This window comes from Cavia porcellus, unplaced genomic scaffold (assembly GCF_034190915.1).
Source record: "Cavia porcellus strain 051 isolate PalLab524CR breed Dunkin Hartley unplaced genomic scaffold, mCavPor4.1 scaffold_9, whole genome shotgun sequence".
Lineage (NCBI taxonomy): Eukaryota > Metazoa > Chordata > Mammalia > Rodentia > Caviidae > Cavia > Cavia porcellus.
Window position 1 is genome coordinate 56965506 of NW_026947492.1, and position 13917 is coordinate 56979422.

General features: G+C 46.5%; 1 protein-coding gene across 1 annotated transcript; it reads right to left on the reverse strand.

The window, feature by feature from the left end:
- Window positions 1-1246: 1246 nt before the first annotated feature.
- Window positions 1247-10364, reverse strand: LOC134477689 (uncharacterized). Its single transcript, XM_063256450.1, has 2 exons — window positions 9742-10364; window positions 1247-4352 (listed from the first exon to the last, which is right to left on the reverse strand). Exon 2 carries the CDS (start codon window positions 4283-4285, stop codon window positions 2411-2413), a length of 1875 nt encoding a protein of 624 aa, XP_063112520.1. The 5' UTR covers window positions 4286-4352; window positions 9742-10364; the 3' UTR covers window positions 1247-2410.
- Between the last annotated feature and the right edge of the window lie 3553 nt (window positions 10365-13917).

Here is a 13917-nt window from a genome sequence, read left to right on the forward strand (position 1 = left end):
GTCCTATTAAAAAATGGAAAAACTGGGCAAGCCTCTGTCATTTAATATTATATATTGGATAATGATAAATATGACTTACTGAAACGTTGTTCTTTGCTAAGCTAAATATTTAAACATATTTCTTATATGATGATATCATTGGAATTGCATATTATATGCTGCCTTGGACCTCAAGTTTTGTTGGTAAAATTTATGAATGTCATCTGTTGATTTTCTGCAGTTTTGACATGTGAAACAACTATGATTGCTAAGAAATAACAATTCCAATCATATCATCTATTTCAAAATGTAGAATTCTTGATATGAGCATAAAATTAAATCGACTGCTCAAATTAGAATGCCAATATACATAATTTTGGGGGGTGTTAGAAGAAAGCAAAAGTAACTGGGCTGTGAAAAGTGCCAATATTTGGACCTGGTCCTCCAAGTTCATCACAGATTAAAGATAGAAGGGAACATTTCATAGAGAACCTATAACTTTGGTAAGACACCCTACCTTCTGAGCAAGTAGAACTCAAAAATAGAAGTCAATCCCTGTGCAGTGTGCTAGGAAGAAGGGTTATCAGACAGCAAAATATCTTCCGTGAGTCTATGAAATCCACATGGTCAGCCATGACCATACCCATTCTAGCATGACATTGACAAAGGGGCTTAGAGGCTCTAAACACAGTCCTATAAAGCATTTCTAGAGAGCCTCAGTTGACTTTTGGCAAGAGCTTAATTTTAAGTACTCCAAGTATTGCTTCAAGTTGGTTTTAAATGTCAGGAAGAAAAATACAACCCAAAATATAAGTAATGGTAATGTAGGCCAAACATAAGAAAGGAGACCTTAATATCTCACCCCTGCTGGCAGTTTCCAGCCACACTGACAGAAAAATCTGAGAGCCAGCTGGTAACAATTGCCATCTCTATTTTAATGCTCATGCTTTGGTCATATGTAGTTTAATTGCTCCATAGGGTTTGTTTATTTTCACCTAGAGGCTGCCAACTCCAAGTGATCACATACATGGCCTCTGCATCTCAGCAAACAACCATGATAACAGCCTTTGCTTGGAGATCTCCTCTTAGAGGTTTACAAAAACATCAGTGCTATAAAAAAACATAGGACCCCATGGATAAAGTCTTTCATAGAACTACCAACCCCCTTCCACCATCACCACCCAGCCTGTACCTCCCAAGTAAATCATCTACTTAAAAGTCCCATGTCGGTGTCGATCCCGGCCGGCAGGAAAAAACACACGACACGAGTAGTCGGCGGATAGCCTCTGATTTATTTTCTCTCTCCGTACGCCCTGTTCCGGGATCTCGGATCCCGCCTGAGGGAAGCCTCCTCTGGTCCGTTCCCTACGGCTCCTTGTGTGCTTCTCTCAGCAGTCCCTCTTCTTGGTGTGTGTTCTCGCCCCAGGGGTGGTGTCAGCATATATATGGACACATCGACCAATCACATCAAAGTAGGCAAGACGAGCTGATTGGCCAGCGTCAGCTGTTGCTGGGCAGACTAGCTTACAGGGCGTGTTGTTTACTAGCTAGGGAGCAGGAAATGGGCGCCATCTTGGCATACTCGATGGGAGGGGTAATCTAGCTCAGGCTTCACTCCTCACCACAGGCCTCATATCACTCGGTCGACGGGAGGGGCAATCTAGCTCAGGCTTCACTCCTCACCACAGGCCTCATATCACTCGGTCGACGGGAGGGGCAATCTAGCTCAGGCTTCACTCCTCACCACAGGCCTCATATCACTCGGTCGAGCTCCCAACATCTCCCCCTTCTTTATTTATTAAGATAGGGCGGTCTGTGGGTCCATGTGAGGTGTCTGGGAGTGGGCCTATTTCGCAGGCCGAGGCATGAGAGAATGTAGAGGTCTATACCCTGCTGTGCATCACCTTGTCTCGTACATATCCTTGCGCCAGGACCATGCTCAAGGTGAGTGGTTCATTTTTTCGCAGGGCCAGGCTTTTGTGAACCGAACCTGGATGCATATAGACATTCATTCCTGCCTTCCCCTCAACCCTCGAGGCGGATGGCACTGCAGTACCCTTGGTCTCGCATCTCAATGCCATAACTCTCACTCCCTAGAGGACCCTCGGAGTAGAGCCTGTCTTAGGTTGATCAGGAGAACTTCTCCCGTCTTACCCGTCGTTGGCTTGCCCACTCAACTCTTAAAGCTTATATCTTGGGGGAGACACGGAGGGGTCAGCCGAGTGACATTTGAGGAACCGCGTAATCACTAATTACCAACCATAATCCCCGTTCACTACAATCACTAATTACTATTTTCTAATTATCAATGGGAACACGCCTTAAGCGTGGGGTCCTTCTAGTCTAAGTTCGCAGCCGCGACGGGGAAGGAGACGTACGTAATAATACTAGAACATCCGTAAGAATAATGGCGAGGGCAGCCACGTACTGGTTAAAGGAGCCGTGCCTTTCTAGCCTGAGCCCAGAAAACGCTAGGTGTGGAATCCCCTTGACTCTGGGCCAGCAACATCATCAATGTCATATGTGTCTTTTGGGTCGCCCTTATCGACCGCAGGCACCTAAGAGTCACGAGAGTGACAATCACAAGAGCAAGAATGATCCCATACGCAAGAAGTGACGAAGGTTTGAAGAAGGAGCCTATCTGGCTTAGGACATCATCAAAAAAGGAGGCTGTAAGTATAGGCACCTCTATCTGATCTAGCTGCCGGATAGTCATATCCAGGCGCACGCTAGCGTTCCAAAAGGAAGAATTATAGGTGGTGAGAACATAATCCTGAAATTGCCTGTAAGCCGAACGGTTGACCTGGATGGGGGTAACACACAACTGGGTGAATGCCCATCTGGCGTCACATAAATTGTTAGCCACCTCCCAGAGTCCCTGGACTTCCTGAGCGATTAGGTCGATCTGCTGCTGTAACGCCATTATGGCGTTGTGCTGGAGGAGGTTGACTTCTTGTTGCTCCCTCAGCGCCAGGGAGGTGGTGTCCGTAAGATTGGTAAAGGCCTGAGCCGTCAGCGTAGACTGGGTCAGAGCAACGGCAGCCGTCACAGCCGTCGCAGTCAGAGTCACGAACAGTGCTGTCAGGGCCGCTGTGATCCCAAAATCTCTCTTACGTCTGAGCATGGGTAGTTGGTCCTGCTGATAGACGGGATGAACCCAAACAGATTCGTTAAAGGGAACCCACATCAGTGGGGGTCGAAGAGCCAACATAGCATACGGGAAAGACCCATTCCAGCAGTTCCCTGTAAAGCATGGTTGGTTACTGCACTTAAAGGAGATGTCAGCAGAGAATACCCATAAGTAGGGCGGTTTTACGCATGCAGCCTCAGAATTAAGGGTGACATTGGTGGTTCCATTAGAGGCAGAAGCGTTAATAGCGAGCATGGGTCTTAAGTCCATGCAGGCTCCGGTGGAGAGGCACAACCAATTTTCATTAAGGGGGAAGGGGAAGCTTATTGCCCACTTGTTGTTCACTCTCAGGTAGGACTCCCACCAGGTCAACGCGAATATGTTGTTACTACCGGATGGAGGAGAGAACCGGGACCACCAAGACATGTTTAGATGAGTCACTCCCACGCCGTCGACAGTACAGGGCTGCCATGAAAGTTGTGACAGGTCCACCATCTGTCTTTTTCGGCTTGGGGACACACGGTATGGGCATGTGGGGAAATCGGGACGGGTGTGCATGGCTGCTCGGGGTTTGCAGGTTGAGTTAAAAGTGATGACTCCGCCGCTAAGTGTGCCAGCTTTAAAACATCCAGGCGAATGCAGGGATGGGACAGACAACCTCACCGTCAGGGAGGTATTGTACCATTTTACAAGGAGGGGCAGGAAGCTAACGCAGGATCCCCGGTGACACGAGGGGTTACTATTAGTGGAAAAAATGACCACGTCATTGGTGATGGGAAGGTCAAAACGTATGGGTCTGATGGTTAACGGTATATCTGGTATGCAAGGCAATCTGGCGGAGCAGTTTTTTGCATACAACTTTGGGAGAGAGGGGGCTGTGGTGGAGATAGCGGCTAGCGCTGGCGGATGATGTATTGCTGCCCACACCAAGTCTGCTCCTATTTCAGTAGTGGTGGTGAGCATCAAAACCAGAAGGAAGGGGGCTGCCGGAAGGCGGCGTGGCCTAGCCACTCTGGCTGCACCGTACCCTAAAAGAGAGCCAATTACTATCGAGAGCATAATCATTACTGTGTCCCATAAGTCATACGGTATTCCTCGGTCGAGCAGCAATATCCTGGTCGGACCGATCTTGATTAGGCTGTCCGCTGCCGTTGAGTTTTGGAGTGTCTCCTGCATTATGTTTCGTTGGATTCGCCACACGCGTCAGCCGTTCTGGGACCCACAATGGTTCTCGTCCTGGTTCCTGCGGGAAAACACAAACCGCACCTCGGTTCCAGCTAACTACTGGATCCGGGCCCATCCATTGTCCCGTCAGGACATCTTTCCATTTCACCCATCCCCTATTGCCAGGAGATGGATTACAATGTTCCATGGCCGGGGAGTGATTGTTGTTATTCAGGTTCAGAAAATTGTATGTGAACAGTGCCATGGAGAGCCGTGCCTTTGGGGGCAGGCCCTGACTTATTCCCCCTTTTTGTTTTTGTAGAATATCTTTAAGGCTCCTATGAGCCCTTTCAATAATTCCTTGACCTTGGGGATTGTATGGGATGCCATGTTTTAATTGTACCCCCATTTTTTCACAGAACTCATTAAAGGCTCTGCTTGTATAAGCTGGTCCATTATCAGTTTTTAATATTTTTGGTTTGTCCCATGCGGCCCAAGCTGTCAGGCAATGATTGATTACATGAGACACCTTTTCGCCAGTTTCAGCAGTCGCAAATATAATATGAGAGCAGGTGTCCGTAGAGACATGAACATATTTAAGAGATCCGAATTCTATCATATGTGTGACATCCATTTGCCAAGTGTCGCCAGGAATCAATCCCCTGGGGTTAACTCCCGTTGATACGACGGGTGTGTATGTGGCGCAAGAGCCGCATAACCGTACGATGTCCCGCGCGTCAGCCCTGGAAATGTGGTACTGGTTGGCTAACGTCCTGGCGTTGACATGAAATCTGTCATGAAACAGACGGGCTTGTTCTATTGAAGATAACATATTGAGTATCCACAACGGGCGAGTGGCCACGTCAGCTGCCGCATTGCCCTGTACCATGGGCCCTGGCAGGCGCGTATGTGCTCTTATGTGAGTGATGTATATTTTGTTGTGTCTATTTATCAGCAGAGTCTGGATAGACAAAAACAAATTAGTTACTTTGGAGGTTGGCTTAATCGGGCCCGCAGTCTCAAGGACCTGCATGGCATTAACAACGTATTTTGAATCAGAAACAATATTAAGGGCCCCTGGGAACTTCTCGAGGACGGTTTGTACAATTTGTAACTCTACCACCTGTGGTTGATCTGGTTCAAATTGTATGCTGATCGGAGGCATACCTGAGACCACATAAGCCCCTATCCCGGTTTTTGACCCGTCCGTATAGATCGTTGTTGCAGGAGTAAGTGGTGTGGACGCGGTGATTTTTGGAAATATCACCGGATGTTGAGTAACAAACTGTAGTATGGGGTCCCTGGGGAACTGGTTGTCTATCTCCCCAAGAAAAACACATCTCAGGATGGCCCACGTATCTATACAAGCAGTCAGGATTTTTATTTGAGAAGCGGTATAAGGTACCCGAATAGCATGGGGTGCAGAGCCAAAATGTTGGATAGCCCTGCCATGTGCCTCCAAGGCCAGGGAAGCGACCGTTTCCGGATAATGTTCGATAATCTTGGCAGGTGAGACCTTAGGGTGCACCCACAAAAGTGGTCCCTTTTGCCAAATCACTGCCGTAGGTTGAGAAACGGTCTGCAACAAGCAGACCTCAAAAGGCTGTTCTGAGTCAATTCTCCGCAATGCAGCTGTACTTAGGGCTTCCTCTATCTTTCTCAGAGCAACTCTGGCTTCCGGGGTGAACTCCCTGGGGGAGGCAATATCCGGGTCTCCTTTCAGGAGGTCGAACAGGGGCTTTAAGTCCGAGTTAGGGATGTGTAAATAAGGTCTGATCCAGTTTATATCTCCCAGTAGCTTTTGCATGTCATTCAAGGTCCTTAGGCTATCTGTTCTGATGGTTACCTTTTGTGGAGAAATCGATGTGGGGGAGACTTTGGTGCCCAGGTAGGTCACTATGTCTCCTCCCTGAATCTTGTCAGGGGCAATATGTAAATTTGCCTTTCTCAGGGCCCTGACCAATTGGCCAAGCATATCCTCCAACTCAGTCACATCTTTTGCACTGATTAGCAAATCATCCATGTAATGAATACATCTAATTTTGGGGAAGGCTTCACGCAAGGGGGCCAGTAGAAAATCAAGATACATCTGACACATGGTGGGACTGTTGGCCATACCCTGGGGTAATGTAACCCACTCGTATCTCTGATCAGGACTTTCTTGGTTAATGGTGGGTAGGGTAAAGGCGAATCTGTGGGTGTCCTCTGGATGCAGGGGGATTGAGAAAAAACAGTCTCTAAGATCTATGGCATAGACTGGCCAGGACCGAGGGATGGCTGAGAGGGCTGGTAGTCCCCTCTGGATCGCCCCCAGGGGCTGCATCTGTGAGTTGACAGCCCTCAGATCATGGAGCAGCCTCCACTTGCCCGATTTTTTCCTGATAACAAAGACAGGGGTATTCCAAGGGGAGGTTGACGGCTTTACGTGTCCCGCCTGAAACTGGGTTTTGACTATCTCAGTTAATGCTAAAAGCTTCTCCTTGGGTAAGGGCCACTGAGGCACCCAAACTGGATTTTGAGATTTCCAGGTGATCTTAATTGGAGCGGGCAGGAGAAGTTTCTCAGTGACCCCTAGGAAAAACCCAACCCGTGTCTACCTTCCCTTTTTTCTACAGGTACGGGGGATGTCCGGCCCTGCAGGGCTGCGCCCAGGCCCTTGCCGGGGACATATCCCTGATTTTTGAGTATCCCTTTGGCTTGGGGAGAGCAGGTGGATGTAAGAGTGACATCCATCTGGGTGAGAACGTCTCTTCCCCACAAGGATACTGGCAGCTGCAAGACAAAAGGTTGAAAATGTCCTCGGTGACCTTCCTCATCACCCCAAGGCAGGGTCACGGCACTAACCTGGGGGGCAGCCACTATCCCCAATCCTTGGAGTGTGTTGTCAGCTGTGTTGGTAGGCCAACTAGGGGGCCAGTCTTTCTTGGAGACGATGGAACGGTCTGCCCCTGTATCTAGGAGTCCTGTTATCTTTTTTCCGTTAATCCTGAGCGATAGCATGGGCCTTTTATCAAGAGTCATATGAAGCCCTTCAAAAATTTCCTTAGAGGAGCCAAGTCCCTGACCCCCTCTAACCCGTTGACCGGACCGGGGTCTCTCATGGAGACTGGGGAACAGTAAAAGTTGTGCTATCTTATCCCCTTCATCAATTACTATGGTCCCTATATGAGATTGTACCATGATTTTGATGTTTCCTAAATAATCTGGGTCTACAACTCCAGGGATCACGGTAAGGCCCCGGAGGGCTGTGGAGGACTGTCCAATCACTAAACCAACTAGCTTGTCGGGTAGTGGTCCTTTGGAGGTGGTTTCAACCACCTGAACGCCCATATCGGGTGTTAATAGGAGTCTGGAGGCGACACAGAGGTCCACGCCTGCTGGCCCGGGGGTGGCCCCTGTGGGGGGGTGCCATCTTGTGTTGTCCTGTCTAGGGAGTGGGGGCCCGTCCGTAAGGAGGGCCCCCTCTGGCCGTTTTTTGGCTCCGTAGTCTCCCTGCCACTAATACGGTTCCCCTGGGCATCAAAAATAGATCTGCAATCTTTTGCTTTGTGAGAACCTTTACCGCACCTTTCGCAGGTTCCCGTTCGTCTGTCTGATTCCTGTCTCTTGGATATAAACTCCCCCTGTCCGGTCTTGGGGCAGTTTTTCCTTATATGGCTGGGATCCCCACACTGGAAACATCCCCTGGGCTTACCAGGGTGATTGGTCTTCTGAGGCCCTGTCTGTTGTAAGGCGGCGGCTAAAAGGGCAGCCACGCCTGAGTTGGATAATGGCCCCCCTATTTCTCTACAAATTTTAATCCACGCCTCTATGTTTTTACCTTTATGGGGTGCTATGGCTGCCCTGCAGTCCTTGGTGCACTGTTCGAAGATTAACTGTTTAATAAGAGGAGCAGCAGCACTCGGATCTGAAAAGAGTCTGTCAGCTGCCTCCTGCATTCTGGCCACAAAATCCACAAAAGGTTCTGTGTTGCCCTGAACAATTTTAGAGAGGCATTGTGAGGCCACCCCTGTGTTGTTTACCTGCTTCCAGGCGCGGATGCCTATGTTATGTATCTGTTCATACACATTTGGAGGGAATCTAGTTTGATCTTGAGCGTACTGACCCTTACCCATAAGCATATCCTCATTTTGCCCCCTATGGCCCCTAGCCGCATTTTTTTCAGCCTGTTCGGCGGCAAACTCAGTATACCAGGCGCGCCAATCCAGAAAAGCCCCGGGGGCCAGGCAGGCTTTAGCCAGTTGGGTCCAATCACTGGGCGTCAGAAAGCCACCGGCAGACAAATTCTCCAACATAGTTATAGTGTAAGGAGCAGTAGGGCCAAATGTGGCAACCGCATTTTTAAGCTCCTTAATTTGCTTGATCTCCAGTGGTTCCCAGTAATTGGGTCCTTGGCCTTGCGCTAGGAGCACCGGATAAAGCCCACATTGTTCATACTCATTCGCCCCTTGAGGAATCTGTTCCATTCTAAATGTCCATCTACGAAAATACCTTCCCTGGGACCTTGGCATTTTTTCACAGGGTGGTGCCTCCCCATGAGATGTCTGTCCCTCCCTATCACAAAATTGTATCTCTTTGTAACATGGCCGACCAGTCTTTGGGGCACAAGATGGCGGGTCGCCAGGCAGACAAGATGGTGGCCCTACATGTGACAACGGTCCAGGCCACTCCCTCCATGGGGGGGGTGACGGAGGATGGCCCCAGGCCGCCATCTCACCACAGGAACCGGTGTTTGGGACCTCCCAGGGTGGCGCGGAAGGCTCTACGGCTTTCCGTTGGGGAGTGCTCAGGAGTTTCCTTCCCTTCTCTAGGTCTGTCTGCATCTTGACTAGGTCTCTACGTAAAGCTGCAAAGGGATTAGGGGGGTCACTTGCCTCATTGTCCTCGCCTTCCGAGGTATCTGAGCCCGAGGAATCCGAGGCAGGGGGTACCTCTCTCTTGCCTCGCTCTCGCGAGCGCCTCCGCACGCTCCCTGCGACGGACCCCTCTCGGGAGGACTCCGAACGGGCCCCTTCAAAAGCTCGGCGGGCCTGAGAGAGCCCATCTGCGCTATCCTTAGCCCCATTCCTCTCCCCTTTGAGGCATGAATGAATCATCTCCCAGAGCGGCCGAACCGAAAGTGGGAGTCGGCGCTCCTCTTCTGCTCTTTCTAAATCCTTACCTAATTTCTCCCAGCAAGGTAGGGACAAGTGCCCCGTCGGCAGGAACCAGGGTGCCGCCTCATCTACTTGTTGGAGAAACTCCGTAAGTGTCTTGGAGCTCATTGATATACCTGAAATCTTGAGCAGGTCTTTCACCGCTCTTACCAGTGACTTGGAACTCTTAGTGGGTAAGTTGCCCATGCCTGTCACTGAGGAGTCCGTTCTCACCGTGTGAGGCTAACCTGCCACATACACGTGAGCTTGAGGGGAGTCTAAAAAGCCCTGTAGGTGCGCGCCACCCAGAGCCCAGGTTTATCCCCTACTCACCTGTCCTGCAGAGCAATACTGGAGCGTCGTCCGCCTCGCCTCGGGGGTGATCAGTTCCCCGTACGGGCCACCAAATGTCGGTGTCGATCCCGGCCGGCAGGAAAAAACACACGACACGAGTAGTCGGCGGATAGCCTCTGATTTATTTTCTCTCTCCGTACGCCCTGTTCCGGGATCTCGGATCCCGCCTGAGGGAAGCCTCCTCTGGTCCGTTCCCTACGGCTCCTTGTGTGCTTCTCTCAGCAGTCCCTCTTCTTGGTGTGTGTTCTCGCCCCAGGGGTGGTGTCAGCATATATATGGACACATCGACCAATCACATCAAAGTAGGCAAGACGAGCTGATTGGCCAGCGTCAGCTGTTGCTGGGCAGACTAGCTTACAGGGCGTGTTGTTTACTAGCTAGGGAGCAGGAAATGGGCGCCATCTTGGCATACTCGATGGGAGGGGTAATCTAGCTCAGGCTTCACTCCTCACCACAGGCCTCATATCACTCGGTCGACGGGAGGGGCAATCTAGCTCAGGCTTCACTCCTCACCACAGGCCTCATATCACTCGGTCGACGGGAGGGGCAATCTAGCTCAGGCTTCACTCCTCACCACAGGCCTCATATCACTCGGTCGAGCTCCCAACAGTCCCACATCATTCCTAACCACTAAAAGGAACCAGAAGAAGCAATAGGGAACAATTTACTCCTTATTGCCCATCCTACAAACAGTAAGATGGCTGAGTCAGAGGAAGAGATGTCGAGACAGTTAAAGAGAAAGGAGGTAGAGAAGATATAGGATATGACCTGGGTGGCTGGTGATTTTGCAGTTAACATAAGCTTGTCACACATTCTACAGTTGAATAAGCCAGCTCTTCAATGGAGTAAACCAGCGCTTCAGAAATTATTATGTATACTCGTTACTTGCCCCTCAATTCTGTGACCTTTCCTCAATCCAGAAGCTAGGCAAAGAACCTGATTGGCTTAGATTCCACCAATCAGTGAAACATTATTTTTAGAAGATCGTTTAACCCTATCAGTAGGAGCAGATTCTGGTTCCCATCTTGGGAAACGTGGTGGATTTTCCCTGCTCTGTAGCATGCCCTGCTACTTGGCAATTGTTCCTTGCATTTGTGATCTTACAAATAAACTTTTGCCTCACATTATTATCACTTCTGCCTTCTGCTTTCTGCATGGAACTTGATTCCCTTATTCTCTTTTGGGTGACTTGGGTTCTGAGTCAACATCATCTCACTTGCCCTTTTTCACCACCCTGTGAAAGTGAAAGGGAAGGAATTGTCTAAAAAGGGAAGGCAGAAGATATTGTTAATAATCTATCAGGATTTAAAATCCACATTATTCTCACCATTCTGTTTAGTTTGAATATAGTCTGTTCCAGTTTGTCTATTTCTACTAGATTTGAAGAGAGAGACACCTGTCTCAAAAATAGCAGGATATATGATGGTACCATCCTTAATTTCCTATTAACTTAAGTTGAAGCCCTGTATAACTTACACTGTTTTATCATGACTGATCTTATTTGAATCTGGCTTTTTAGATCACTGTTTTGTATTGACTGATTTTATTCAAATCTGTTCCGATTGAAAGTATCAAGTCTGAGAGTATAGGCAACTACTTTGAAGATGACAAGACTCACTAACATACCCACTCTGGTTTGACAATTACCTTCTTTTGAAGTCTTATAATGTCTCAAATATTTTGTTTTTATTAATTTTGTTCTGCACTACTATGTTCAATTATACTATGCCTGATGATATAGACAATTCTATTGAAGATAAGAGGAGATATCATACTAACCATTGTTGATAACCTTGCATTGTGATTTTATATGACTTTTTTCATGTTTATCTAGGAATTTGTTTTTTTTTGTCTTGCTTTGTTTTTCCCTCTAATACAGAAATGATAGATATGCATATAGAGACTCATGCATGTGTAGAACTTCTAACAGTTTATGAGAAGTGATTATATGCATGATGAAATAAAAAAACTTTGAAAAAAGTGACACTACAGTACTCAGTGCTGATTCTGTAGTGTCATGATGTGAAATTCAACAATACTATGTGTTATTCTTTGTTCAGAGTGATTTTACTCTGTTTTATTTATTTTTTTGTTTAATTTCAACAATTAAAGTGAAGGTTTGGACAGCTATTTTGAAAAGAATGAGAGACACTATGACAGCCATTGTTGACTCCCTTATTGTCTGGTCTTGAAGTCCTAAAATGCTTTCATCATCTTATTAAGATCAGTTTTATATTTGTTGTTTTGCATGAATTCACTGTATGCGAAGATATGGACAACTATTTGGAATAAAACAAGAGACAATATGATAGATAGTGAAGATCTCCAGTTGTCTTGCTTTGAAACTTGTGTTTCTTATGTTGCTCTCTTTCTTATATTCTGCTTTGCACTGTTTTATTGGGTATAATTTTACCCTCTTTAAAATAAAAACAAGGCATCAGGAAATAACAATTAAACAGCTGCATGATGATGCAAAGAAAAACAACATAAGATTGATAGGGATAAATGAAAAAGAAAGGAACAGCACAAATGATATCAAGAGGCTATTTATAGAAGTAATAGCTGGAAATTTCCCAAACATGAGAATGGAAACTGACATACAGATCAGTGAAGCATATAGAACTCCAAATAACCATAATTTCCTGAATTTTAAATGTGTATATATATGTGACTGAATATTTTAAAATTTCACATTTCATAATTAACTTTTAGTAAAGGTCAGTAAAAAAGATTAGATCACCAATACGTTATGTATTACAATTACATCATATATACTATGAACATGATATATAATAAAGAAATAAAAAAGAATTATGAAAATTCTGGGTTTTTTTGGCTTTTTCCTTTTTATCAGTACTGGGGATTGAACTCACGATGGTCTGCTTGCAAGGCAGGCTTTTATGCCACTGAGCTAAACCTCCAGCCCCTGAAAATTCTGGTTTTAAAATGTAAACTTGAAAACATATACTTCTTCCATGATACATTCCATTCTTTATATTAATTTCAGCAAATATTTCGATGAAAATTTTTGAAAAATGGGATTCTGAGGATTTGAGCCTGCCAGCATCCTGAATTCTGGAGGCTAAGTGGCATGGGGTGAGTGTCCCCGCACCATCCCCCAAGATGTGATAGTATAAGATCCTAGCTCTTGCCTTGGCCAGAGAACTTTATGGCTTCATGCTGCACTGGCCCAGCTCAGCACGTCTTGGGCCTGCCTGCACCAACTTTCCAGGTTCCTGCCTTGCTTGGTGAACTCTGGGTATTTGGACCTGCCTGGGCCCTCAATTCAGAAAACTGGATGGCCTTAGGTGAGTGTGCCTGCACCATCCTGAACCTTGGAGTATGGGATCATTGTTCCCACCAGCCAAGGAAATTCACAGCTACAAGCCACACTCAACCTGCCCCCCCCAGGGCTTGGGCCTGCCTGCACCACACACAGTGACCCTCTATCAAAATGGGGGATGAAGTGGAGAGAGTCCCAGGAGCTAAGGGCATAAAAGAGGATTTCTAACAAGCCCTTGGGAAGCCATGAAATAGCACTTGAAATATGGAAATATAGGAAAATGATGAAAAGGAGGCACAAAATATAAACTCAGTCCCCCCCAAGAAAACTTAGAAGCTATGTAGATTCAATAAAATATATGCAAAACAACTCAAATAAGAAGCAAATCCAGGAAGATTTAAAGGAATTCAAACTAGAAATAATTTCCCAGGTAAAAGAAGAAATGATAAAAGAAATGAAACAGATGCTGAACATATGTAAAGAGGACACAGTTAAAAAATTGGAGGAGCTAAACAAAAAGGTAGAATCCCTCTATGAACAATATAAGAAACAGCCAGAATACATAAAATGGATGCAAAGAGATATATAGGAAATCAAAAATTGCACTGAAAGTTGTAAAAATCACCTCAATAAAATTGAAGATAGAATTTCAGACCTCAAAGACAAGATTGCGGATAGTAATCAAAAAAAATGATTTTTTAAAAAACAACAAGGAATCAAGAAATGAAAATTCAACATCTGCAAGATGATGCAAAAAAACAACATATGATTGACAAGAATAAAAGAAAAAGAAGAGGACAACATAAAGGAGGTCAAGAGGATATTTAGAAAAGTAATAGCTGACAATTTCCCAAACATGAGAATGGAAACTT

Coding starts and splice junctions, on each gene's coding strand:
- LOC134477689 (XM_063256450.1), bottom strand. CDS start 4,285: ATGCAGGAGACACTCCAAAACTCAACGGCAGCGGACAGCCTAATCAAG.